Source organism: Aegilops tauschii, chromosome 2 (assembly GCF_002575655.3).
Source record: "Aegilops tauschii subsp. strangulata cultivar AL8/78 chromosome 2, Aet v6.0, whole genome shotgun sequence".
NCBI lineage: Eukaryota > Viridiplantae > Streptophyta > Magnoliopsida > Poales > Poaceae > Aegilops > Aegilops tauschii.
The window spans coordinates 585,295,540-585,323,345 of record NC_053036.3 but is presented as its reverse complement, the minus strand read 5'-3'; the positions used below and the strand labels follow the sequence as shown (position 1 = coordinate 585,323,345).

The 27,806-nt window shown below is 45.2% G+C and overlaps 1 protein-coding gene and 2 long non-coding RNA genes across 3 annotated transcripts; all 3 read left to right on the top strand.

Moving 5' to 3' along the window:
- The first annotated feature begins 1,477 nt into the window (after positions 1-1,477).
- Positions 1,478-4,796, top strand: LOC141041300 (uncharacterized). The gene is made up of 5 exons (XM_073507435.1): positions 1,478-1,482; positions 1,595-1,667; positions 2,363-3,034; positions 3,155-3,904; positions 4,782-4,796. Exons 1-5 carry the CDS (start codon positions 1,478-1,480, stop codon positions 4,794-4,796), a joined length of 1,515 nt encoding a protein of 504 aa, XP_073363536.1.
- A 1,982-nt stretch (positions 4,797-6,778) lies between these two features.
- LOC109736120 (uncharacterized) lies at positions 6,779-10,844 on the top strand. Its single transcript, XR_002226314.4, has 4 exons — positions 6,779-6,904; positions 7,049-7,112; positions 9,851-9,965; positions 10,603-10,844. It is a non-coding gene; the product is annotated as an uncharacterized lncRNA (long non-coding RNA).
- A 9,591-nt stretch (positions 10,845-20,435) lies between these two features.
- LOC141041793 (uncharacterized) lies at positions 20,436-22,676 on the top strand. The gene is made up of 2 exons (XR_012203370.1): positions 20,436-20,950; positions 22,276-22,676. It is a non-coding gene; the product is annotated as an uncharacterized lncRNA (long non-coding RNA).
- The last annotated feature ends 5,130 nt before the right edge of the window (positions 22,677-27,806 follow it).

Below are 27,806 nucleotides of genomic sequence, written 5' to 3'. Positions count from 1 at the left end.
GAGCCAGTTGAACGACGACGGACGAGGGACGACCCTTGAGTATGAGCCATGCAATCGCTGCAACTTTAGCGGAGACGCCCCATCAACGATTGCAGAAGTAGATTCTAGATAAGGTACCGTGCCCTATTTCTTTTGCTTTCCCTATGATAATTATTACAAATTATAAATGATAATCAATATTCCCTATTTATTATTGTCATATGGCGTTGATAATTGTTTGATTGGGCATGGTTACTGTAGATTTTAGAGGCATTGTCATTACCTCCCTCCGATCCAAAAAAAATGTAGTGGCTTTAGTTCAACTTCACTTCTAATTTGAACTAAAGTCATATGCCACTCTTTTTTTTTGAACCGGAGGGAGTAAGATTTTTTGTCCAGTTAATATAGTAGTTTTTTTAGCTCTGCACTAATTTTCAAATACTAGCGGCACTTCCATAAGGACCTTGATGTGACGCTTACGAAAAATATATAAATAAAGAATAATGTGGCATCTGTCTATGAGCCACTACGTACCTCAGGTTCTAATTGCAATGTATATATGCTTTCCCATTAAACACGGAGATGACCTTGATTGGATTGCATCTGTTCTTTGCAATGTCCTATGGAACACGGAGATGCTAGCACTAGTCTAGAAAAGACACTAGTCCATGATTATGGTTAATTTGATAGCTCTTCCAATTCCGCATCCTAGTGTATACAATAATTTCATCGGGTACTGACGGCGAGATTGAATATTGGGATCAACGGAAGCGGGAAAGACCTACAAAATCGATCCCTAAGGCAACGCTCTAAGGGGCCCCGAGCTCAAATTTCGCCCCGGGCCCCTAAAATCCTAGGACCGGCCCTGCTCACAATCGATCGTCGTTGATCCGGTGGGTGGATTGGTTGGCTTGGCAGTTCACGACTTGAGGTAAGAGGTTAACGTGTAGTAGTAGATTTTATAAGTGCGTGGCCGTGGCGTGATCCAATCCATAGACGACAAGAAAACCTTTCGGACTCGGCTCCGACTCCGGTTTATGGTACGTCATCCCCAATTCGCTTCCGTTTGTATACGCGTAGTTTTTTCAATTTAGCTACTTTTCAGTCAGCTGCCGACGTGAGCTGCCGAGAGCCTCGAATTAACGTTGACCACAGATAGCAGTTTTTCTGGAAACCCTAAAACGCTCTGGTGATTAGGGTTTGGCGGACTCTGACGGCGCCCGCAGATCGATTCGGCGGGGCGCACTGGATTTCCGCCGGAGGATGGCGACACCCTCTGGAAGCGGCAGCGGGCGGCGGCGGAGACGCTGTCGCCGAGGACTGCTAGGGCGCGCCTGGAGGAGCAACTTGGAAAGCTTGACATCACGGAGGAAGAGGCGACGCCCCTGGTGCTAGATGATCGTGTTGAAGGGGCGCCGGAGAGGTGGATGGTGGCAGGGAAGATCTTACATCGCAATATCCTTCACATCAACACCATCTCGAACGCCCTCCGACCTGCATGGGGTAACCCTAAGGGTCTGGTTTTCCGCTTAGTGGGAGAAAACACGTTTGTTGCGGAGTTTGCGACGCAACGAGATAGAGATTGTGTATGGGACGGATCCCCATGGCACATCAGCAAGAACGCGGCCATACTTTCAGAATTTGACGACTGCATGTGCCCGTCGGAGCTCCAGTTCGACAGGTTAAAGGTCTGGGCCCGGGTAGTTAATCTCCCGTTCAATCTGCGCGATGAATCATGGTGCAAAGCGATAGCAAAACAGATTGACAAGGAGGCAAGTTCAATCCACTTCGATCACGCAGGAGGATATCTTCGTGCTCGCGTCTCTCTGGACGTTGCCAAACCACTGCGACGATGGATTTTGATCAATTCTGCAAGGAGAGGTACTACAGATCTATATGATATTCAGTATGAAAATATACCTCACTTTTGCTTCTCATGTGGTCGCTTGGGCCACTCCGATCTGCTCTGCCCGACTCCTGGTACGAGAGATGAGAATGGCGACTTGCCGTTCGGAAAAGGATTGAGGCCGCCAGAAGAGAAACGGAGAGCTGCTTCGTCTGAGGGATCCTCGAAGCCACAATAGGCCAAACCGAGCAGGAACGATACCAAGAACTCTAGCACTGCAGCGGAGGATGGTGTCGAGGTGAACTCCCCTGTGAAACGTAAAAATGCTCCAAAGCGAAAGGGAGGCCCCCAAACCAAGTCTACCGCAGAATTGAAGTTCCACTCTTGACAAATCATGCAGCAAATGATGTTGGTGGGGGGGGGGGGAGATCGTAGCTACAGATGCTCCCAGGGAGGGAGAAGGCTCTGAGGATGAGGGTACAGTGAGTGTACCAAAAAAGAAGAAACCTACGCCTACCAATTCTGGAACCTTGGCAGAGGCTGCTGGACAGCCCTGCCCTTCCCAATGATATGCTTAAGTTGGACAGCCGGGGGCTTGGGAACCCCGAGGCAGTTCGAGAGCTTCGCAGCGTGGTGAAGCAAGAAGGGCCCGTCCTGGTTTTTGTTATGGAAACAAAGATCAGAGGGAAACATGTCGAGAGACTTCAACAGACCTTAGGGTTTGCTGGTTGCTTTGCTGTTGACAGCGCGGGGTTAAGTGGAGGCCTGGGTCTCTTCTGGTCCAAAGATGTCACAGTAGAACTCAAGAACTACAGTTCGACCCACATTGACGTTGTGGTGCGCGATGCATTGGATGCTTCGGTGAGTTGGAGATTCACTGGATTCTATGGAGCGCCACGAGCTGAAAACAGACATCACAGCTGGCGGTTCCTACGGACCCTGCATAATCTGCCGCACGCGGATTGGTTGTGCATGGGTGATTTTAATGAGACCCTTCATGGGGATGAGCACTTCAGTCAGACGGCGAGACCGGAATGGCAAATGAGAGCATTTCGTGAAGCCACTGATGAATGTGAGCTGCAGGACCTAGGTTGGTCGGGTGTCCCCTACACATGGGATAACCGGCAATCTGGTGATGCCAATGTTAAAGCTCGGCTAGACCGAGTGTTTGCTAATGAGGAATTCAGACAAAAAATCGAGTATGTCAAAGTGCGTCATATCTGCTCCATTGAGTCGGATCATTGTTTTGTACTTGCGGATTTGCGAAAACAACATCCCAACAGCAACTCACATACTTCGAAACCTTTCCGTTATGAGAATATTTGGCAGTCTCATAATGACTACGAGCAGCTGGTGACCGAAACTTGGAGAGCACAAGCCAGGCAACCAGGTCTGCACGGCGTAATGAACGCCCTCGAGGCTCTGCAGCGCAAGCTCATGCCTTGGGGGGTCCGAGAATTTGGATGCCTAACAAGGACAGTCCGACAGCTTCAGAAGCGACTCGACAGGCTGCGCTGTCAGTCAGTCGGACGGGGGCCTTCACAGGAAGAAACAGCTACCATGTCAAAGCTCCGAGAAGCACTTAAACTCGAGGAGATATGGTTGAAGCAGCGGTCACGCGTTCCTTGGCTACGCGAAGGCGACCGCAACACAGCCTATTTTCAGGCGCAAGCTAGGCAACGCAAACGCATAAATAAGATCGCTAACTTGCAGCGGTCAGATGGCTCTTTCTGCGCATCTGGAGATGAGGACAAGGAAGAGATCATTGAGTTTTACCAGGCTCTCTATACAACTCAAGGGTACAGCAACAGCGAGGAACTGTTAGCGTATGTACCAAACCGGGTCACGCCGGCCATGAATGTTATGTTATGTAAACCATTTGAAGCCTCTGAGGTTCAAGTAGCTTTATTTCAGATGTCTTCATCCAAAGCGCCAGGGGTGGATGGATTTACAGCTGGGTTCTATCAGCGTCACTGGGAGCTATTGAAGCATGACATAGTCCCGGCGGTGCTTGATTTTCTTAATGGTGGTGAGCTGCCTGCTGGACTAAATGACACTGCTATCACGCTTATTCCTAAGGTACGCCATCCACAGAACATCTCCCAGTATCGTCTCATTGCTTTATGCCCAGTTCTATACAAGATTGCTGTCAAGGCTATAACCAATCGGCTGAGGCCATGCATGGATGAGATTATTAGCGAGGAGCAAAGTGCTTTCGTTCCAGGGCGTTTGATCACGGAAAATGTACTTGTGGCATTCGAAAGTGTTCATACGATGAAGAGACAGAAGAAAGGGAAAATTTTCTCGTGTGCAATCAAGTTGGACATGATGAAAGCCTATGATCGAGTGGAGTGGCACTTCCTCGAAGCTATGCTAGTGAGACTTTGTTTTGTTGGCAATTTGGTCAGATTACTAATGAAGTGCGTCACTTCAGTCCGTTTCTCTGTTAGTGTTAACGGAGAACTATTGCCTTACTTCACCCCCTCGAGAGGATTACGACAGGGCTGCCCGGTATCACCATACCTTTTTTTGATCTGTGCCGAGGGTTTTTCTTCTCTATTGAAGCATTATGGCAAGTATATTGACCGCGGCATACGCGTAAGCTTCAGAGCCCCATGGGTCAATCATCTTCTATTCGCTGATGACAGTTTGATCTTCATCAAGGCGAGCAGTGAAAGTGCATCTCGTTTGAATGACATCCTCAGAATATATGGCGAGGCCTCCGGCCAGTGTGTGAATCGAGCAAAAAGTTCCATCTATTTTAGCCCAAACACACCGGCGACTCTACGAGGGAGTCTCAAACAGCTTCTGAATGTGCACTCAGAAGCCTTTTCTGAACGATACCTTGGTCTCCCCACTGCTGTTGGGAGAGTTACGAGCGGAACGTTCGAGCATATTGGAGATCGGGCGAAAGGGAAAATGCAGGGCTGGTCTGAAAGGTTCTTTGCTTGTGCAGGTAGAGAGACTCTAATCAAACCAATTGTGCAAGCTATACCGACCTTCAGCATGTCTTGTTTTCTTTTGACCAAGAAAGTGTGCAAGAATCTTACCTCAAGCATGGCAAAATATTGGTGGGGGAGCTCCGTGGATCGACGCTCTTTACACTGGATAGCTTGGGAAAAACTTGCTACACCTAAGATCAAGGGAGGGATGGGATTCCGGGACCCGCGACAATTTAATCTAGCGCTTCTCAGGAAGCATGGCTGGCGGTTCCTAACAAAACGAGACACCCTGTGTACAAGAGTGATGAAGGGAAGGTACTTCCCGGACTGTGATTTCATGCAAGCGCCAACACCCAAGTCTGCCTCAGCTACATGGCGTGCCATCATCGCCGGGCGAGCAGCTCTAAGTGCTGGTCTTATAAAGCGCATTGGTGATGGGGTTTCAACCTTGGCCTGGGATGACCGATGGATCCCATCGACCACAACCATGCGGCCTCTGTTCAGGCCGCCATCCCCCACGGTGACGATGGTCAGCGAGCTCATTGACTCGGACAACTGGACCTGGAAACGCGACCTGGTTCGCGCGACGTTCATCGCACCGGACGCAGAGGCAATCCTTAATATCCCACTCCGTCAGGGCGGCGGGGAGGATTTTCTTGCTTGGGCACATGAGAGATCTGGCATCTATTCTGTTAAAACAGCATATCGAGCTCTAGTGAATCAGAAAGAGCGGTTAGCTCTAGAAGAAGGGCAGATATCGGGGCCATCAACGAATGAAGAACAGATGTGGAGATCGTTATGGAAGCTCAAAGTTGTTCCAAAGTTACGTGTCTTCTGGTGGCGGGTGCTGAGAGGAATCATTCCGGATGAATGCACACTCCATCATCGCCATATCAGAGATACTAGCTTATGCAAGCTTTGCCTGGCTATGGACGAAGACTTGATGCATGCTCTCGTCCACTGTTCTCATGCAAAGCGGTTTTGGGAGGAAGCAAGGCTACTCTTTGATATCAATCTGCCCCTGCTCCATCCCACTACTTGGGCACGCGATATCCTAGCTGATCTTCGGTTCACTGACAAGGACCATGCCATCATCATCACCGTCATGTGGGCCATTTGGATGTCTCATAATAGAAGAACACATGATCAGGAGACTATCGATCCAGCTGCCTCGGTCCGACACATCCGTGAGGACCTTGCACTGTTGGATATCCCTCGACAGAGCTTCGTACCTCTGCGAGGTCATGGGTGGCGGCCCCCCGAAGATGATCATATCAAGATCAATACTGATGCTGCAATATATGCTGATGCCGGTGTCGTCGGCGTGGGGGGGGGGGGGGGGTGGCCCGCTCTTCCTCGGCATTCCTGGGCGCATGGTGCAAACCCCATCTAGGGGTCACGGCCCCTTCATTGCTGAAGTGCTCTCCTTGCGGGAGGGTGTCATCTTCGCCAAGCTTCGAGGCTACATGCACGTGCGAGTGGAATCCGACTGTCTTGAGGCAGTTAACCTCTGGAACTCTAGCGACACCGATCTTTCGGTAGTAGCACCAATTTTCTTAGAAATTAGAGAGATCTCTGCTAGCCTTTTGTCTTTTCATATTTCTCATGTAATAAGAGCCGCTGATGGTCCTGCACATTTGTGTGCTAAGCGTGCATGTACGCTTAACGTGACCGAAAGCTGGCTGGACTCCACACCTAGCTTCCTGGTTAGCAGCCTTCTGGCTGACTGTCCAGCGAATGCTTTCATCTAATAAAGCTCTCTAAAGTTCCCCGCAAAAAAATACTTTTCAGTCAGTCGAATTTTTGATCGTTGGATTGTGCTTTGAGATTCGTAATTTAGTTTTTTTTTCTGTTCTGTAGTTGGTGACTGTTTGGGCCTGTTGAAAATCGACTGAGAGTGATTCTGGGCCAGTCGATTTTTTTGTTGGGCTCGTTCTGCCTCGCAGGCGCCGTTATGCGTGTGTGCGCGCCCGTTAACAGGCTTTGTAGCCTAGCACCCAACCCGCTTAAGGAATTCCGAGCGTCGGTGGCTTCTTTTCTTATCCCCTCTCCTCTCTGGTTCTGTCAGTCACTCTCCCCCCCGACCGCTCCGCCTCAGTCTCTCCTCTGTCTTTTCCCCTTCCTTACCAGAGCTAGGGTTCGTGGTGTTCTTGCTCGATCTGCTCCATCTGCGGATTGTTCTTCATCTGATTCTTGTTTTCTTGCTTGATTTACTCCTTTTCTCCATTGTATCTGATTGCGTGGGTGTTTTTTTTTCTGTTTTCCTGTATGGTGTTTGCAGGTGTTTGTAGTCGGAGGGCTTCGCTGCTGAACGGATTGCGGTTGCTGCATGTAGTCTTTTTGAGGTATTTGTGCTCCTTTGGTTCTTATTATTGTGTTGTTTTCCTGTTTTCCATAGGGTTTCTTGCTCATATCTCCGATTCAAATCGTGTGTGTTTATTTGTTTTTAGTGGTCAGATCTTGGTTTTTGAGGTTCTTTTCTTGTTCGAGTAGTAGTAGCTAGGTTTATGGTCTGTTTAATTAGATGTGTTTGTTAGTTTTTGTTCCAATATCGGGTTTGGTTAGGGTTTTCATTTTTTATTTGATATTTGTTTTAAGTTATGAATGTGAGGAGGAGAGCCTGGAATCTGAGTATGTTTAAGGTTTTTGATGTACAGGGTCTGAGTAGGTCTGTATTTGATATTCTGGGTGTCTTGTATGTCTCAAAAGATCCAATCTTTTGTGTCTATATTTGTTAATCTGATGTAGATTCTAGGTCAAATACATAGAGAATTAATGTATTAGTTTGTTGTTCGAGGAATTCTGATGCGAAAGCATGTCCACTTTCTGGAGAACTTTATAGTCCTAGTAGTAGCTTGATATCAGCATGCATGTTGACTAGATATACGGGTTGACTGCTGTATAGTTTTCTGATGGGCAAGTTCGTTAGAATCCATAGGACCTTTTGCACGACTAAATTTTCAAGTGTGGATATACATTTTCAGTGTTGAGTCTGCAGTTTCTGTAGGTTTTTGATGTGCAAGTTCCTTAGAATCCACTGAACATATGCATGAGTAAGTTGAGGTTTTATGAACTAATCAAGATCTCCCCACTTCATGTGAGCAGATATAATTGTCAGTTTTGTTCATTTTTTATGTTTTTTATTTGTTTCTGATGTGAAAGCATACCTAGATCAGTAGGACTCTGCATGACTAAATGCTTGTTGGTTGTAATATCTGCAACTTCTTATGTTTTGTGAATTGGTATTGATGAATCAAAGGTATTTTAATAGTTTCTATGTATGGATTGAGTCAGGTAATTTGTAATTTGTATAGGCTGAAATCTTCATGTAATTTATATTATGATCGTTTAAGAAGTTGAATTTGGGGCTGCAAACTGTGTGCAAGTTTAGCTCTCTGAAGATGCAAATTTAGTTGTAATCATGTCTTTTTTTAATTTTTCCAAAAGGAGGTGTTCTGCCTTACTTCTAGTTTAAGTTCTTCGTTGATGGGAAACCTGTACTTACCTTGTTGTCTTATTGTCTTTCTCAATTTCACATGCTCGTTGCTCTTAAAGAATGACTGCAACTTTACTTGCCTGTAAATGCAATTCCATTAGTAATCATGAATCAATCTGAATTCTGCATTTAGGGAGGTGTTTTCTTTTAGTTCTACTTTATTTTCTTTCTTCATGACAACGTATTTATGTGTAGTTAATGGTACCGATTATTTCTGTTTCTTATGAAAATGTAAATCTACATGCTCATACTATCGCATTTTTACTTGCTCTAGAGCAATAATTGCAAGTTTAAGTTGCGTGAAGTTGCAATTTTAGTTCCAAATCATGAGTTTTGTAATTTGTGCTTTTAGGGAGGTTTTCTGCGTTTCTTGTAGTTTTTTGTTCATGTTATAAATTTAATTTCTTCCAAAAGGTGATGTTCTACTTTACTTCTAGTTTAAGTTATTCGTTCATGTCAATCTGTCTAGTTTAGGTGGGTGTTGTGTTTATTTTGTAGTACATTTACAATCATCTCAATTTCTGATTTATATGCTCACAAAATGTCAAGGAAGTTGATTGTACAGGCTGATAATGTCAATATCTGTATCTGAATTTTAGGAATTAGCTTTTTAGATTCTAGGGTTATACTTTGATATCACTAAAATTGATATGAATCTTTTTTGCGTTTATGAAATGTGTGCAACTTTAGTATTATGAGTATGCAAGTTTTTATACTTTTTATGTGTGAATTGAGTTAGGTAATTTGTAGTTCATATAGGTTGAAATCTTCATGTATTTATACTATGATCAATACTTGTATATAATTTTTGCTGTTGTGTAGTGCATGCAAGTTTTAGTATCATGAATGTGCAACTTTTTTAATTTCGGTATTTGAATTTTAGGAATTAGCTTTTCAGATTCTAGGTTTACACTTGATAGCACTAAGATTGATTTGAATCTTTTGCTGTTGTGAAATGTAGAATATTCTTTTATCATTTGTAATTATTATTTCATCTAAATTGAGAATAACAACTTTTTTTAATGTCAAGGAAGTTAATTGTACAGGCTGATAATGTCAATACCCATGTATAAATCTTGCTGTAGCATAATGCGTGCAAGTTTTAGTATTTGAATTTTAGGAATTAGCTTTTTAGATTCTAGGGTTATACTTTGATATCACTAAGATTGATATGAATCTTTTTTTGCTTTTATGAAATGTGTGCAACTTTAGTATTATGAGGATGCAAGTTTTTGTGGTTTCTATGTGTGAATTGAGTTAGGTAATTTGTAGTTCATATAAGTTGAAATCTTCATGTATTTATACTACGATCAATACTTGTATATAATTTTTGCTGTTGTGTAATGCATGCAAGTTTTAGTATCATGAATGTGCAACTTTTTTTTAATTTCAGTATTTGAATTTTAGGAATTAGTTTTTTAGATTCTAGGTTTACACTTGATAGCACTGAGATTGATTTGAATCTTTTGCTGTTGTGAAATGTAGAATATTCTTTTATCATTTGTAATTATTATTTCATCTAAATTGAGAATAACATCTTTTTTTAAAGTTATTAATGTAGAATAACCCTTTCTTTTCTTTTTACAGTATGGTTTGCCCAGTTTTTCGTTGTCCTGGCGCCCCATGCTTTCCATTTGTGCCAGCTGATGAAGTCCGAGAAGTTTTCGATGTTGTCCTTGATGAGTATTGCTTTAGGTGGATGGTGAGTTGTATTCATCTTATCAATTTACAATTTTTTATCTTTTTTTCATAACCTTTGTGTGAGCTTGCAAATTCTCTATTATTTAGTACGGTACTGTGGTAGTGTGTAGTTCATGTAATTCCTGCTTGTTGAAATTGATGTCCATGCAAACTGTGTGCAAGTGTACTATTTATGAAGATAGTAGTTCGAATCCTAAATTTTGATTTTTATGGATCAGTACTTTGTTTGTATAGTTAAAATTGTCTATTTAGTTAGCTTCTATGTAGTTTAAATGCCTTAAAATTAAACCAACATATCTACCTCACTAAACTTTAAATTACGATAACAGCAAGGTTAATATCAGTAGTTGATGCTGTAAAATTTGTGCATTTTAACTATGATGAATGTGCTTTTTTTATTTGTTTGTGTCTTGCTGTAAATATAGTTTGTGAATGCAGTTTGATTTCCTGCATGTATCTTCTTCCAGTAATCTATGCAGTTTGATTCCCCCATCCAAACCGTCAATAATGATATCAACTTGATTAATATGAACGTTTGCTGTTTTGTTAAATGTCTAATTTTTTAGCATGATGGACGTGCAATTTTCTTTTTCATGCTATATTTACTTTGTCTTGGGTTCTTTCATGTTTTTTTCCAGTACATCCCATGCAATGTGAGGGGTTTCTTAGCCGATTATATCGAGGAGCACAGGAATATTGCAACAACTTTCAAGCACAAGAGGACTGAGCCTGCTATTCTCACTTATGAGAGTAGATCTTATGCTTCAGACTTTAAGCATCGAGGGAACTTGTGATGCCCGGATAATTAGGCTACAGTAATCCCCCGTTAATGTAGCCACATCACCTTGGTTACTGTTCCTAATCTCGCGTTAGTTCGAAACCGATTCCAATTCAAATTCCAAAATCAAGCAAGAAAATAAAACTTTTCAAACATTAAAACTAAAATATTCCAGGTGTGACAAATAATACCTAGATAATAATGGTGGAGAAACCAACATCCTTAAAAATGTTTGAATGTCCTAAAATAAATAAAACAGTGGCAACTTAATTAATTAAATGCCTTTTATCATTTATGAAATATCAAACTATTTTAGTTAGGAGTGAAACTTTTTGTGGCAGTAGGTTAAACCATAACACTAATTTAGAAACTATTTTCCTAATTTATAAAACTAAGATAAATAGAAAACAAAATAGAAAACTACTAAATAGAAAATAAATAAGAGGAAATAGGAAAGAAAAAAAGAGTAGAAGAAAGACCCCCCCCTCGCTGGGCCTCGGCCCAGCTGGCTACCAGGCCGCCCGAATGGGCCGGCCCACCCCGCGCCCCCCACTCCCTTATCCACTGACCTGCCCGAACCCTAGCACTATCCCCTTTCCCCCCTTCGTCGCCTCTCCCTCCCCCGATCTGGATCGGGAGGAGGCCGATCCCCACGCCCCTCGCTCCTCGCCCCCCATCTGCCCGAACTGGTTCGGGCACGACGCCCCAACCTCGTCGCCGGTGCTCACCGTCATCGCCCCCGACGCCGCTGGCCCCGCCGTCGTCGGGCCACCACGCCGCTCGTCGAACGCCTCCCCGCTGCGCCCCAATGACCACGCCTCGCCGCCCGGCGCTACCCAACGTCGTCTTCCCCACGCCCTCGCCGCCCGGAGCACCGCCTCGCCGGACTGCCTCCCCAACGTCGTCGCCGTCCCGGCCGCTCCAAGCCTCCCCCGAGCCCGCTGCCACTCCCTACTGCTCCCCTATGAGCTCCGCTACCCCCCTCTCTCCCTGGGCTCCGGTTCCTCTCCTGCTAGCTTCCCTGCTAGTACCGACCGCCGCCGTCCGCCATAGCTGCCGGGCTCGCGCACCCCGAGCTCCTCTGCCCGCACCGATGGTCCCCGGGTGCTCCTGGCACTCCCAGGGCCCCGTAGAGCCCCACATCTGGCCTTCCCGTGCCTCCCATCGCCGTGCCCGTGCAACCCCGAACTCCGGCCGCCGCTAAGCTCACCGCCGATGCCGTTTTCGGCCATCTCCGGACGAACCACTACCACCATCCGGCGCGGATCGTCTTGGCCGTTCGAACGCGACCAAGCGCGCGTGAAACGGACCCCTGTGGCCGAATTCCGGCCACGGCCGAGGCTCGCCGCCGTGTACGGGCTCGCCGGAGTGCCCTCCCGCCGGCGTCCGACGTGGCGCCTGGGGCCCACCCCCAGGGTCACTGACCAGCGGGCCCCAGCTTTGACCCATTGACTTCGGTCGATGCTGACTGGGCCAATCCCAGCAGCTGACATGCGGGGCCCACCAATAAAACCTTTTAAAAAATAAATAAAAATACTAATTAATTCAGTTAGTTAAATTAGTTAGTTAAACTAATCCCTAATCAGACACTGACTAGTAGGGCCCACAATCTAATTAAGTTTTTTTAGTTTAAATTAACCCAGTTAATTAGCTACACAGGCTGACATGTGGGCCCCACATGTCAGGGTGACATGGTCAGCGCACAGTTGACTGCTGATGTCACACACACGACATGCTGACGTCACCATTACTGTTTTGGATAATTCGAACTTAATTTAATAAATAAATTCCAGAAATTCAAATAATCTTTGAAAATTCATATCTTTTAAACCGTAACTCGGATGAAAATGTTTTCTACATGAAAGTTGCTCAGAACGACGAGACGAATCCGGATACGCAGCCCGTTCGTCCGCCACACCTCCCTAACCTATAGAACTCGCAACATTCCCCCTCCGTTTCATCTGTCCAAAAATGCCTAACTCCGGGAAAACTTTCCGGATATTATCCCCCTTCGCCAGTATCGTGTAGCACTGCGTTAGAACACTCCTATCGCTGCGCTTTGCCATGTTATGTCTTGTTATGCACTTGCTTGCTATGTATTTACTGTTTCTTCCCCCTCTTCTCTCCGGTAGACACCGAGACAGCCGGCGACCCCCAGTTCGACTACGGTGATGACGATCCTTCCTTCTTGCCAGAGCAACCAGGCAAGCCCCCCCCTTGATCACCAGATATCGCCTATTCTTCTCTATACTGCTTGCATTAGAGTAGTGTAGCATGTTACTGCTTTCCGTTAATCCTATCCTGATGCATAGCCTGTCATTGTTGCTACAGTTGTTACCCTTATCTGCTATCCTACTGCTTAGTATAGGATGCTAGTGTTCCATCAGTGGCCCTACACTCTTGTCCGTCTGCCATGCTATACTACTGGGCCATGATCACTTCGGGAGGTGATCACGGGTATATACTATATACATTATATACATGACACATGTGGTGACTAAAGTCGGGTCGGCTCGAGGAGTACCCGCAAGTGATTCTGATGAGGGGGCTGAAAGGACAGGTGGCTCCATCCCGGTAGAGGTGGGCCTAGGTTCCTGACGGCCCCCGACTGTTACTTTGTGGCGCAGCGACATGGCAGGTTGAGACCACCCAGGAGAGAGGTGGGCCTGGCCCTGGTCGGCGTTCGCGGTTACTTCAAATAACACGCTTAACGAGTTCTGGGTATTTGATCCGAGTCTGGCCATTTGGTCTATACGCACTAACCATCTACTCGGGAGTAGTTATGGGTATCCCGACGTCGTGGTATCAGCCGAAGCTCTTTTTGACGTCAGCGACGGAGCGGCGCGCGCCGGATTGGACTGGAACGCCACTAGGCTAGGTTTGCTTCCGTCCGCCCTCGCAACGTGCAGGTGTGCAATGGGCGATGAGCCCAGACCCCTGCGCGCATAGGATTTAGACCGGCGTGTTGACCTCTCTGTTGAGCCTAGGTGGGGCTGCGACGTGTTGATCTTTTGAGGCCGGGCATGACCCAGGAATGTGTGTCCGGCCAAATGGGATCGAGCGTGTTGGGTTATGTGGTGCACCCCTGCAGGGAAGTTTATCTATTCGAATAGCCGTGTCCCTCGGTAAAAGGACGACCCGGAGTTGTACCTTGACCTTATGACAACTAGAACTGGATACCTAACAAAACACACCCTTCCAAGTGCCAGATATAACCCGGTGATTGCTCTCTAACAGGGCGACGAGGAGGGGATCGCCGGATAGGACTATGCTATACGATGCTACTTGGAGGACTTCAATCTTCTCTCTTCTACATGCTGCAAGAGGGAGGCTGCCAGAAGTGTAGTCTTTGACATGACTAGCTATCCCCCTTATTCTGGCATTCTGCAGTTCAGTCCACCGATATGGTCCTTTACACATATACCCATGCATATGTAGTGTAGCTCCTTGCTTGCGAGTACTTTGGATGAGTACTCACGGTTGCTTTTCTCCTTCTTTTCCCCTTTCTATACCGGATTGTCGCAACCAGATGCTGGAGTCCAGGAGCTAGAGATCCCGAGGATGATTCTACATGGAGTTCGGCTTCGAGGAGTAGTTAGGAGGTCCCAGGCAGGAGGCCTTGCCTTTTCGATCGTTGCTACTTTTGTGCTAGCCTTCTTAAGGCAAACTTGTTTAACTTATGTCTGTACTCAGATATTGTTGCTTCCGCTGACTCGTCTGTGATCGAGCACTTGTATTCGAGCCCTCGAGGCCCCAGGCTTGTATTATGATGCTTGTATGACTTATTTATGTTTTAGAGTTGTGTTGTGATATCTTCCCGTGAGTCCCTGATCTTGATCGTACACATTTGCGTGCATGATTAGTGTACGGTCAAACCGGGGGCGTCACAAGTTGGTATCAGAGCCGACTGCCTGTAGGAATCCCCCTTCCAAACTCCTTGGCCGAAGTCGAGTCTAGCCTTTACAAAACTTTTACTAACATGGCTGTGTGGCTTATGGGCCCACGTCGCCATTGGGTGGTATTAGGATCTTTTACTCCTTGTCTATACTCTGGGACTTTGATCTCTCTTCTATTCGGGTTAAGTGAATTTTGCTAAATCTAACATTAGGATCTCGTTATCGCTTTCACCCGGAGAGCCCCTTATTACTGATGATCGTCTGCTGCACGTGAAGACCCTGAAGATACTCTCCGCTGATAACCCGAGAACTTGTGTTCATCGCTTTTGCAATTCCCTTTCATCGATAAACTCCTATGGATAACCGCGTATACTCGCCATTCATACAATGTTTCCCAGTTGATCTTGTTATTACAAGATACCCCGAAATTATCTCTGTTGTTCCGAGAATCATTGAGCTTACTGCCTTGCTGTTCTTTGTCACCTGAATACCCCTACGGATAATTCTCGCACTTACCGAGTATCCGCTCATCCCCAGTGGATTCAAGTATATCACAAAAGTGTTCGGAATACCATTCGATCTTCCAAAAATCCTCAGGAGCCTATTGCTCTTGAAATTCTTGCTTACTAGCATTATGATTAATCCCATAAGTCTCGAAATCTTATTGGCACCCCTTGTCATTATCTTTTTGAGTCCATTGATTCAACATGTTGCGAATGCTCGCAATCCTCAATCAGATCCTAGAATTCATCCTTCCGGCTCAGACATCATTTTTAACATGAGCTGGATCTCGACCTATCAAATTGCCATCGATTGTACCCCTAAGCCTACTCAACTTATCCATCCTTGATCAGAGCGTTGCTTCTGACCCCCTGATTTGGAAATCATAATTCTTTTGCATTTGAACTTTGAGTTAGTCAGTTGTTTCTATAATCAGATCTCCTTGCATTCTTCTTCCTTTGGTTGAGTACTGATGCTCACATCAGATCCCTTGTGGACCATCGGTTCCTTTGTTGGATGTTATCCGACAGTGTCCTTCATATTGAATAACCTTGTGAGCCTTTCCATGGGTATATAATGCCTTTGGTAAATTGTATCATCTTTTTTGAACAATGCTCTTCTTTCGAGCTTGTAATATTTACTCCGAAGTTTGTGGTATATGTTCCTAAGATGCCTTGATGGGTTGAACCTATGCCTTTCATAATATGTGTGAACTCGAAAGTTTTCATGAGTCATACTCTTCTGGTATTTTGCCAGATAAAATTTCAACACTACAACTTCTTTGAAAAATGAGAAGTGAATGAAAGGTTATGCATTGGAGAAGTGGGAGTCGACCTTGAACCTTTGTGTTCATGCCCATGGACACGATGTAGATCCTATCATGGAAGCTTCTTATAATAATAACTATTTCCCTGGTATAATATCATCTGGTATCAGTGAATTGATCCTTTGCGATCGTGGTTCCGACCATGTTCTCCTTTAAATACCATTTCCTATGCAAGTTTAAGTAATTGTCTTCTATAGAGCAATACCCCAATCCACCCTCTACTTTGATCTGTCGTCGAGTATTACCCCCTGGTATCTCGAGATTATCATGGAACTGCATAACTTCTTATGAGTTTTTCATCAAGTGCTACATTCTCACTGATTCCAATTTTCCACGGGCTCTGATTTATTAGTCACTCGAGAACACTGATAAGTGAATCGATTCCGCACTCCGATTCAATAACTCAAGTAATTCTTGTTGCTTACGAGTTTAATAATCCTTCAAGTCATTCCTAGCCTTATCGGCTATATCATTATCATGCAAACTTTTTAACTACGCTACCCGGTCCTTCCCGGAACACAACTTTCAACGATGAGCTAAGCTTATGTCGATCTCCCTTGTCTTATTGTTTCACCTCGAACGACAAGCTTGATTCCTAGTTGGTGTTGTATCCGTAGTTCCAATAATCTTTTGCTGCATCAGTCCTTCTGCTTGAGCAGGCGCTGTTCGATTACATCTTCATGAAACCTGTCGGCATATGTGTCGTGATCATCATCAACCTTATGAGCTCTTCCAGGATATCAATTGAGTTCATGATGAGAAATACCATCCTTGCCCTCGATGATCTGTGTTATCGTAGACCACTTTATTGCCTTCCCACCAACACAAGCTTGTTTGTGTTTGGTGTTATACCTTGAGTTCCTTGCTATCCAGCAATTGTTCTTCTTTACCTTGGAACATTAACATCTCTTATGTCATCTATGTTGTGAGAATTTCACCACCTCTTCAGAATTCTTGGTATGGTGATACTTCTCACCATCACCATTCTTTCTGGGGTCCTCGTGTTGATTCCAACCGGGGTACCAACAAGTGGGCGGTGCTGTTTGGGTTCTGCCCTTCTAGCAGCCCTATTCCTTTGAAGTTAATGGTCGGACGTTCATTCTTAGACTATTGATTATTGAATCACCATTCCGACGTTGGTCGTGCAACCCAGCCCATATTTCGGGTGCAACTTTCAACCAATGTTTAATTGTGTATGTTTTCCTCGAGCATACATCATTATACCATTTAAATTGACAAATGTTATCTCCTTGTTGACATACTTGTGGAAATCCATCTTTTGGAAATCTGGAGGAATTGTCGCTGAGTCCACCAGCCACCCCTCACCCTCTCCTTGATTTAATGATGAACTCTTCGGAACTCGCTTCCATAGTTCAATTCTCGAGAATCTTACAATGTCATCTCAACAATTTGTGTTGCACCTTTCTTCTCAGGCATCCTGAGTCTGGGTTATCCTGACACCAATCAGATCTGAATCTCGGTCAGATATGATGGTTGGAACATATTTCCAAGAGTTATAACATTGGTCTTATGTGACCCGGTAAGGTGATGTCGTGCCTAGCACACCTGGCCGGTTGGCCCTATTGTTATAGATTCCTTTTCAGCAAGGTTATCCATTCTTCCATGAGGAAATTGTAAGACTTATTCTACAAACTATTCCTGATGGATCCTTTGTGATTTCAAAGTCTAATCTTCACCTGATGACCATGTCAATGCTATCTTGAAGCATGTCTAAGGTACTCCGATCTTCAATAAAAACATTTGAAGCACAATGCTAAATTTTCGTTATCAATTATTCAAACAATGTTCTTTGGGTAATGTCATGAACTTCCTCTTCCCTAACCTAAATGGTTCTCTTCTAACCATTGTCCTTGGGAAGAATATACCCCCTGAAATATGTGTTTAAACACATTTTCCTTTCCATTGTTCTGTTTAATCTGATAATCATATTTTCCTTTCCATTGGTTGGTTTAACGTTTCTGGTGATCATTATGATCTAAGCAGTATTAATTCCCTGCTTGTGCAAACACCTCGGTGTACAACTCTGTCAGTAAGACCCTGTTACTATGGTTGGTGACATTCCGGTAACCACCGATGGACGAGAACTTTGCCTATTGGTCCGCCTCGTTTCAACGAGCAGGAAAATGGTTCTCTTCGCCCCTCGCCCTTGGTACCGATGATGTTGCTGACGTATAACCAACAGGCTACCCTCTGACATGCCTTGCTATCATGACCGTGCAAGATGTCACCGCTTTTTCTACCTTTATTCCGTATGGTGGGTCCATAACCCACAGTTCCACAGGATCGAAACCTGACTCTCTTGTACACCCAGGTTGAAAAAGTTATTCCTCGCATTTGACTTCATATGAAATTCACGGGCCACCTGCCCAGTGACCTATTTCTGGTATCAGACGCAATACTTATTCCCATTGCCCCGAATCCTTTTCGCACTTTGTTTCAAGCATAGAATGATTGCCTGCCCGCACGAAACATCCCATGATACCTCCTTACTTTGCTCTCAATATTTTCTTAAGTTTCAATTCGAGAGTTACTCCCGCCACCTTCCTCGATGTTATCGACCAGATAGTCGACCTTGCAGAGGTCGGTTCTCCCTGGATGCCCACCCTTTATTCTTTCGTAAGTACGATGAAGTTCCCGAATAAAGGATGCCGACTTCATCATGATGACTGGAGCATAGGAATGAAGACATCAGCTTAATGGATTGACCTCTTCGAGAAAAGTAACCAAGACCGAGAAGACACGTTAGAATATCGTAACCAGATCCCTTCCCCCTTATAACCGCTCCTAAATCTCGGGACGAGATTTCTTGTAGTGGAGGAGAATTGTGACGCCCGGATAATTAGGCTACAGTAATCCCCCGTTAATGTCGCCACGTCACCTTGGTTACTGTTCCTAATCTCGCGTTAGTTCGAAACCGATTCCAATTCAAATTCAAAAATCAAGCAAGAAAATAAAACTTTTCAAACATTAAAACTAAAATATTCCAGGTGTGACAAATAATACATAGATAATAATGGTGGAGAAACCAACATCCTTAAAAATGTTTGAATGTCCTAAAATAAATAAAACAGTGGCAACTTAATTAATTAAATGCCTTTTATCATTTATAAAATATCAAACTATTTTAGTTAGGAGTGAAACTTTTTGTGGCAGTGGGTTAAACCATAACACTAATTTAGAAACTATTTTCCTAATTTATAAAACTAAGATAAATATAAAACAAAATAGAAAACTACTAAACAAAAAATAAATAAGAGAAAATAGGAAAGAAAAAAAAGTAGAAGAAAGACCTCCCCCTCGTTGGGCCTCGGCCCAGCTGGCCACCAGGCCGCCCGAATGGGCCGGCCCACCCCGCGCCCCCACTCCCTTATCCACTCACCTGCCCGAACCCTAGCCCTATCCCCTTTCCCCCCCTCGTCGCCTCTCCCTCCCTCGATCTGGATCGGGAGGAGGCCGATCCCCCTCGCTCCTCGCCCCCCCTCTGCCCGAACTGGTTCGGGCACGGCGCCCCAACCTCGTCGCCGGCGCTCACCGTCATCGCCCCCGACGCCGCTGGCCCCCGCCGTCGCCGGGCCACCACGCCGCTCGTCGAACGCCTCCCCGCTGCGCCCCAATGACCACGCCTCGCCGCCCGGCGCTACCCAACGTTGTCTTCCCCGCGCCCTCGCCGCCCGGAACACCGCCTCGCCGGACTCCCTCCCCAACGTCGTCGCCGTCCCGGCCGCTCCAAGCCTCCCCGAGCCCGCTGCCACTCCCTACGGCTCCCCTGTGAGCTCCGCTACCCCCCTCTCTCCCTGGGCTCCGGTTCCTCTCCTGCTAGCTTCCCTGCTAGTACCGACCGCCGCCGTCCGCCATAGCTGCCGGGCTCGCGCACCCCAAGCTCCTCCGCCCGCACCGATGGTCCCCGCGTGCTCCTGGCACTCGCAGGGCCCCGTAGAGCCCCACATCTGGCCTTCCCGTGCCTCCCATCGCCGTGCCCGTGCAACCTCGAACTCCGGCCGCCGCTAAGCTCACCGCCGATGCCGTTTCCGGCCATCTCCGGACGAACCACTACCACCATCCGGTGCGGATCGTCTTGGCCGTTCGAACACGACCAAGCGCGCGTGAACGGGCTCGCCGGAGTGCCCTCCCGCCGGCATCCGACGTGGCGCCTGGGGCCCACCCCCAGGGTCACTGACCAGCGGGCCCCTGGGCCCCAGCTTTGACCCGTTGACTTCGGTCGATGCTGACTGGGCCAATCCCAGCAGCTGACATGCGGGGCCCACCAATAAAACCTTTTAAAAAATAAATAAAAATACTAATTAATCAGTTAGTTAAATTAGTTAGTTAAACTAATCCCTAATCAGACACTGACTAGTAGGGCCCACAATCTAATTAAGTTTTTTTAGTTTAAATTAACCCAGTTAATTAGCTAGAGAGGCTGACATGTGGGCCCCACATGTCAGGGTGACATGGTCAGCGCACAGTTGACTGCTGATGTCACACACACGACATGCTGACGTCACCATTACTGTTTTGGATAATTCGAACTTAATTTAATAAATAAATTCCAGAAATTCAAATAATCTTTGAAAATTCATATCTTTTAAACCGTAACTCGGATGAAAATGTTTTCTACATGAAAGTTGCTCAGAACGACGAGACGAATCCGGATACGCAGCCCGTTCGTCCGCCACACCTCCCTAACCTATCGAACTCGCAACATTCCCCCTCTGTTTCATCTGTCCAAAAATGCCTAACTCCGGGAAAACTTTCCGGATATTATCCCCCTTCGCCAGTATCGTGTAGCACTGCGTTAGAACACTCCTATCGCTGCGCTTTGCCATGTTATGTCTTGTTATGCACTTGCTTGCTATGTATTTACTGTTTCTCCCCCCTCTTCTCTCCGGTAGACCCCGAGACTGCCGGCGACCCCCAGTTCGACTACGGTGATGACGACCCTTCCTTCTTGCCAGAGCAACCAGGCAAGCCCCCCCCTTGATCACCAGATATCGCCTATTCTTCTCTATACTGCTTGCATTAGAGTAGTGTAGCATGTTACTACTTTCCGTCAATCCTATCCTGATGCATAGCCTGTCATTGTTGCTACAGTTGTTACCCTTATCTGCTATCCTACTGCTTAGTATAGGATGCTAGTGTTCCATCAGTGGCCCTACACTCTTGTCCGTCTGCCATGCTATACTACTGGGCCGTGATCACTTCGGGAGGTGATCACGAGTATATACTATATACATTATATACATGACACATGTGGTGACTAAAGTCGGGTCTGCTCGAGGAGTACCCGCAAGTGATTCTGACGAGGGGGCTGAAAGGACAGGTGGCTCCATCCCGGTAGAGGTGGGCCTGGGTTCCTGACGGCCCCCGACTGTTACTTTGTGGCGGAGCGACAGGGCAGGTTGAGACCACCCAAGAGAGAGGTGGGCCTGGCCCTGGTCGGCGTTCGCGGTTACTTCAAATAACACGCTTAACGAGTTCTGGGTATTTGATCTGAGTCTGGCCATTTGGTCCATACGCACTAACCATCTACGCGGGAGTAGTTATGGGTATCCCGACGTCGTGGTATCAGCCGAAGCTCTTTTTGACGTCAGCAACGGAGCGGCGCGCTAGATTGGACTGGAACGCCACTAGGCTAGGTCTGCTTCCGGCCGCCCTCGCAACGTGCAGGTGTGCAATGGACGATGGGCCCAGACCCCTGCGTGCATAGGATTTAGACCGGCGTGTTGACCTCTCTGTTGAGCCTAGGTGGGGCTGCGACGTGTTGATCTTCCGAGGCCGGGCATGACCCAGGAATGTGTGTCCGGCCAAATGGGATCGAGCGTGTTGGGTTATGTGGTGCACCCCTGCAGGGAAGTTTATCTATTCGAATAGCCGTGTCCCTCGGTAAAAGGACGACCCGGAGTTGTACCTTGACCTTATGACAACTAGAACTGGATACCTAACAAAACACACCCTTCCAAGTGCCAGATATAACCCGGTGATTGCTCTCTAACAGGGCGACGAGGAGGGGATCGCCGGATAGGATTATGCTATACGATGCTACTTGGAGGACTTCAATCTACTCTCTTCTACATGCTGCAAGAGGGAGGCTGCCAGAAGCGTAGTCTTCGACATGACTAGCTATCCCCCCCTTATTCTGGCATTCTGCACTTCAGTCCACTGATATGGTCCTTTACACATATACCCATGCATATGAAGTGTAGCTCCTTGCTTGCGAGTACTTTGGATGAGTACTCACGGTTGCTTTTCTCCTTCTTTTCCCCTTTCTATACCGGATTGTCGCAACCAGATGCTGGAGTCCAGGAGCTATAGATCCCGAGGATGATTCTACATGGAGTTCGGCTTCGAGGAGTAGTTAGGAGGTCCCAGGCAGGAGGCCTTGCCTTTTCAATCGTTGCTACTTTTGTGCTAGCCTTCTTAAGGCAAACTTGTTTAACTTATGTCTGTACTCAGATATTGTTGCTTCCGCTGACTCGTCTGTGATCGAGCACTTGTATTCGAGCCCTCGAGGCCCCTGGCTTGTATTATGATGCTTGTATGACTTATTTATGTTTTAGAGTTGTGTTGTGATATCTTCCCGTGAGTCCCTAATCTTGATCGTACACATTTGCGTGCATGATTAGTGTACGGTCAAATCGGGGGCGTCACAGAACTACTCAAAGTTTTCTGGCAGTGCTTGGTTTGAGTTCAGCAACGATTATGCCCTTCGTGCTGGAGATCATATGGTATTTACTCTGGACAGCTCATGCTTTGACCTCAAAGTAGAGACTTTCCGTGATGGCGAAAGGATTCTTCCTTTACCTTCTGTTGGTGAGTTTCTGATTTTTTGTATGTGTTATTTTTATCATTGTTGTTTCTTCTCCGTTTTAATCGCATTGTTCTCATAGATGTTAACTCATTTGCATTATATGTGTTTGTTTTTGTAGCTTTTGAAAACCCGAGTAATGCAAGATTGTCGGGGGAAACGACACCTATGGGACCACGAGGATCCCTTCTACTACGGTTGGCGGGCGCGAGGCTGTGGAAAGAGCGGGTTCAGAAGATCTACGCGGGGGGTTTATCTAGGTTCGGGCCGCAAGCGATGCGTAATACCCTACTCCTGCTGGTTTGTGTTTATCTGGTGTTCTTGGACTAGCTACAAAGCATGCAGGGTCCAAAAAGTCCGAATCCTCCCTCAGTATGCCTCGGGCCTTGATACGTCTCCAATGTATCTACTTTTCCAAACACTTTTGCCCTTGTTTTGGACTCTAACTTGTATGATTTGAATGAAACTAATCCGGACTAACGCTGTTTTCAGCAGAATTGCCATGATGTTATCTTTGTGCAGAAACAAAAGTTCTCGGAATGACCTGGAAATCCACGGAGATTATTTTTGGAAAATAAGAAAAATACTGGCGAAAGAATCAAGGCCAGGGGCCCACACCCTGTCCACGAGGGTGGGGGGCGCGCCCCCTCCCCCTGGGCGCGCCCCCCTGTCTCGTGGGCCCCTTGGAGCTCCACCGACCTCAACTCCAACTCTATATATTCTGTTTTGCAGAGAAAACAATCAGAGAGAAAGTTTCATCGCGTTTTACGATACGGAGCGGCCGCCAAGCCTTAATCTCTCTCGGGAGGGCTGATCTGGAGTCCGTTTGGGGCTCCGGAGAGGGGGATTCGTCGCCGTCGTCATCATCAACCATCCTCCATCACCAATTTCATGATGCTCACCATCGTGCATGAGTAATTCCATCGTAGGCTTGCTAGACGGTGATGGGTTGGATGAGATTTATCATGTAATGAAGTTAGTTTTGTTAGGGTTTGATCCCTAGTATCCACTATGTTCTGAGATTGATGTTGCTATGACTTTGCTATGCTTAATGCTTGTCACTAGGGCCCGAGTGCCATGATTTCAGATCTAAACCTATTATGTTTTCATGAATATATGTGAGTTCTTGATCCTATCTTGCAAGTCTATAGTCGCCTATTATGTGTTATGATCCGACAACCCCGAAGTGACAATAATCGGGATACTTCTTGGTGATGACCGTAGTTTGAGGAGTTCATGTATTCACTAAGTGCTAATGCTTTGGTCCGGTTCTCTATTAAAAGGAGGCCTTAATATCCCTTAGTTTCCATTAGGAACCCGCTGCCACGGGAGGGTAGGACAAAAGATGTCATGCAGGTTCTTTTCCATAAGCATGTATGACTATATTCGGAATACATGCCTACATTACATTGATGAACTGGAGCTAGTTCTGTCTCACCATAGGTTATAACTATTACATGAGGAGTCACATCCGACATAATTATCCATCACTGATCCAATGCCTACGAGCTTTTCACATATTGTGCTTTGCTTATTTACTTTACCGTTGCTACTGTTACAATTACTAGAAAACTGCTATCGTTACTTTTGCCACTATTACCATTACTATCATACTACTTTGCTACTAAATACTTTGCTGCAGATACTAAGTTATCCAGGTGTGGTTGAATTGACAACTCAACTGGTAATACTTGAGAATATTCTTTGGCTCCCCTTGCGTCGAATCAATAAATTTGGGTTGAATACTCTACGCTCGAAAACTGTTGCGATCCCCTACACTTGTGGGTTATCAAGACTAATTTCTGGGGCCGTTGCCGGGGAGCATAACTCTATTCTTTGAGTCACTTGGGTTTTATATCTGCTGGTCACTATGAAGAACTCGAAAGACGATAAAACTAAAATTTATCCCTCAACTACGAGGGGAGGTAAGGAACTGCCATCTAGCTCTGCACTAGATTCCCCTTCTGTTTTCAGTAAGCTTGCGACACCTAAACCCGCTTCTGCTATTAATTCTGATATGTCGCATGTTATTGATGATGCCACTTCTGCTATGCATGATACTTGTGATGAAACTACTTCTTTGCTTGATAATACTGTGCCACTTGGTGAATTTCTTGATGAACAACTTGCAAGGGCTAGAGAGAAGGAAATTATTGAAGATAGTGATGATGAAGGTTCTCCTCCTAAATATGAATTGCCTGTTGTTCCTGAAGGTTATGTTATGGATGAAGAAACTGCTAGAGATCTTCTTGCTTGCAATGACAGATCTGATCTTAAGAAGTTATTAGCTAAACTTAAACAGAAAACTCTGAATGCTAGAATGAAATATGACCCTGCTTTTGCTACTTCACCTATCTTTGTTACTGATAAGGATTATGAATTCTCTGTTGATCCTGAGATAATTACTTTGGTTGAATCTGATCCTTTTTATGGCTATGAATCTGAAACTGTTGTGGCACATCTTACTAAGTTAAATGATATAGCTACCCTATTCACTAATGATGAGAAATCTCGCTACTATTATATCCTTAAGATATTTCCTTTCTCATTAAAGGGTGATGCTAAAACTTGGTTTAATTCTCTTGATCCTGATTGTGTGCGTACTCCCAAGGATATGATTTATTACTTCTCTGCTAAATATTTCCCTGCTCATAAGAAACAAGCTGCCTTGCGGGAAATATATAATTTTGTGCAAATTGAAGAAGAGAGTCTCCCACAAGCTTGGGGGAGGCTTCTCCGATTACTTAATGCTTTGCCTTATCATCGTCTCAAGAAAAATGAAATACTTGATATCTTTTATAATGGACTAACCGATGCTTCCAAGGACCACCTGGATAGTTGTGCTGGTTGTGTTTTCAGGGAAAGAACAGTCGACCAAGCTGAAGTGCTATTAAATAATATGTTGACTAATGAAAATAATTGGACTCTTCCTGAGCTAATTCCTGAGCCAATTGAGCCTATCCCTAAACCTACTCCGAAGAAGAGAGGTGTTCTATTTCTCAGTCCTGAAGATATGCAAGAGGCAAAGAAATCAATGAAAGAAAAGGGTATTAAAGCTGAAGATGTTAAGAATTTACCTCCTATTGAAGAAATACATGGTCTTAATATACCGCCTGTTGAAGAAACACATTGTCTTGATAACCCGACACAGGTAGTAAAGGTAAATTCTCTCTATAGATATGATAAAGTTGAAATCCCGTCTATTAAATTTCCTAGCCAATGTTTAGATGAATTTGATGACTTTATGGCTAGGCAAGAAAGTTTTAATGCTTATGTTAGTAGAGAATTAAAGAGTAATGCTTACATGATTGGACACTTGAGTGATTATATGGCTAGAGTTAAAGGTGAACTCAAACTCATTAGCAAATATGCTTCTATGGTTACTACTCAAGCAGAACAAGTACATAAAGCTCAAAGTGATTTGCTTGATGAATTAAATAGTAAACATGATTTTGCTGTTAGAGTGGCTACTAGAACTGGTAAAATGACTCAGGAACCTTTGTATCCTGAAGGCCACCGTAGGAGAATTGAGCAAGATTCTCAGAGAAATAATGTAGATGCATCTAGTCCTTCTAAAAAGAAGAAAAAAAATGATAAGACTTTGCATGCTTCTAGTGAACCTATTATAGACACACCTGAGAATCCTAATGTTATTTCTATTTCTGACGCTGAAACACAATCAGGTGATGAACATGAACCTAGCGATAATGTTAATGATAATGTTCATGTTGATGCTCAACCTAGCAATAATAATGATGTAGAGAATGAACCTCCTATCTTGATAACCACAATCAAAGAATCAACGTTATGATAAGAGAGATTTTGTTGCTAGGAAGCACGGTAAATAAAGAGAACCATGGGTTCAGAAACCCATGCCTTTTCCTCCTAAACCATCCAAGAAGAAGGATGATGAGGATTTTGAGCGTTTTGCTCAAACGATTAGACCTATCTTCTTACGTATGCGCTTAACTGATATGCTTAAAGTAAAATCCTTATGCCAAATATATGAAGGATATCATTACCAATAAAAGAAAGATACCGGAAGCTGAAATTTCCACCATGCTTGCTAATTACACTTTTAAAGGTGGAATACCAAAGAAACTAGGAGATCCAGGAGTACCAATTATACCATGCTCCATTAAAATAAATTATGTTAAAACTGCTTTATGTGATCTTGGAGCCTGTCGTGGATTTGTCACGGCAGATGTCCTAGTGTGAGGACTTAGTCGTGAGGCCAACGCATCTATGTGATAGCTTGAGAGGGTTTGAGCGGAATCGAGAAACGCAACACAAGACAAGGGTTTAGACAGCTTTGGGCCCCGGGAAACATCATCCGGTAACAACCCTACATGCTATTTGTGGCTAGGTCTCATTATCATCACGAGGGAGTCGCCGTAAACCGGCTCTCCCAGTTATGTCTAGCCCTAAGATTCTTTTTTCTCCCTCTCTTGGGGTGCCCTACCCCTCCTTATATATGTTGAAAGGGTGGGTTAAATGTTGAGTCCAACTCGGATTTAAGACTTAAACTATTCTGACTTCTCTTCATGGGCTTCTTAACGTCTTGGGCTTCATAACGTCTCGGGCTTCATAACCCCTGGCGACCGAGTTATCACTGTCTGCCAGGTTATGGCTGGTGCCGGTTTATGATTGTCTGCCGGTTTATGATTGTCTACCGGTTTATGATTGACTTAACACCTGCCGGGTTATCATCTGATTTAACTCCTGCCGGGTTATCATCTGACTTAACTCCTGCCGGGTTATCATCTGACTTAACTCCTGCCGGGTTATCATCTGACTTAACTCCTGCCGGTTTACCAAGCCCCAGCCAGGTTATAACTCCGGCCGGGTCATACCGCGGGGTATATCCCCGACATTAGCCCCCAGTTTAATTTGGATTTATCCATGTTAAACTGATCCTGATCATCCTTAAGTCCTTGTCATTTCCTTCTTCTAGAAAATCCGGTTTAATAGGCCAGCTTCATAATCAACTTGTTGTCATTGGTTTCTCATAGAAA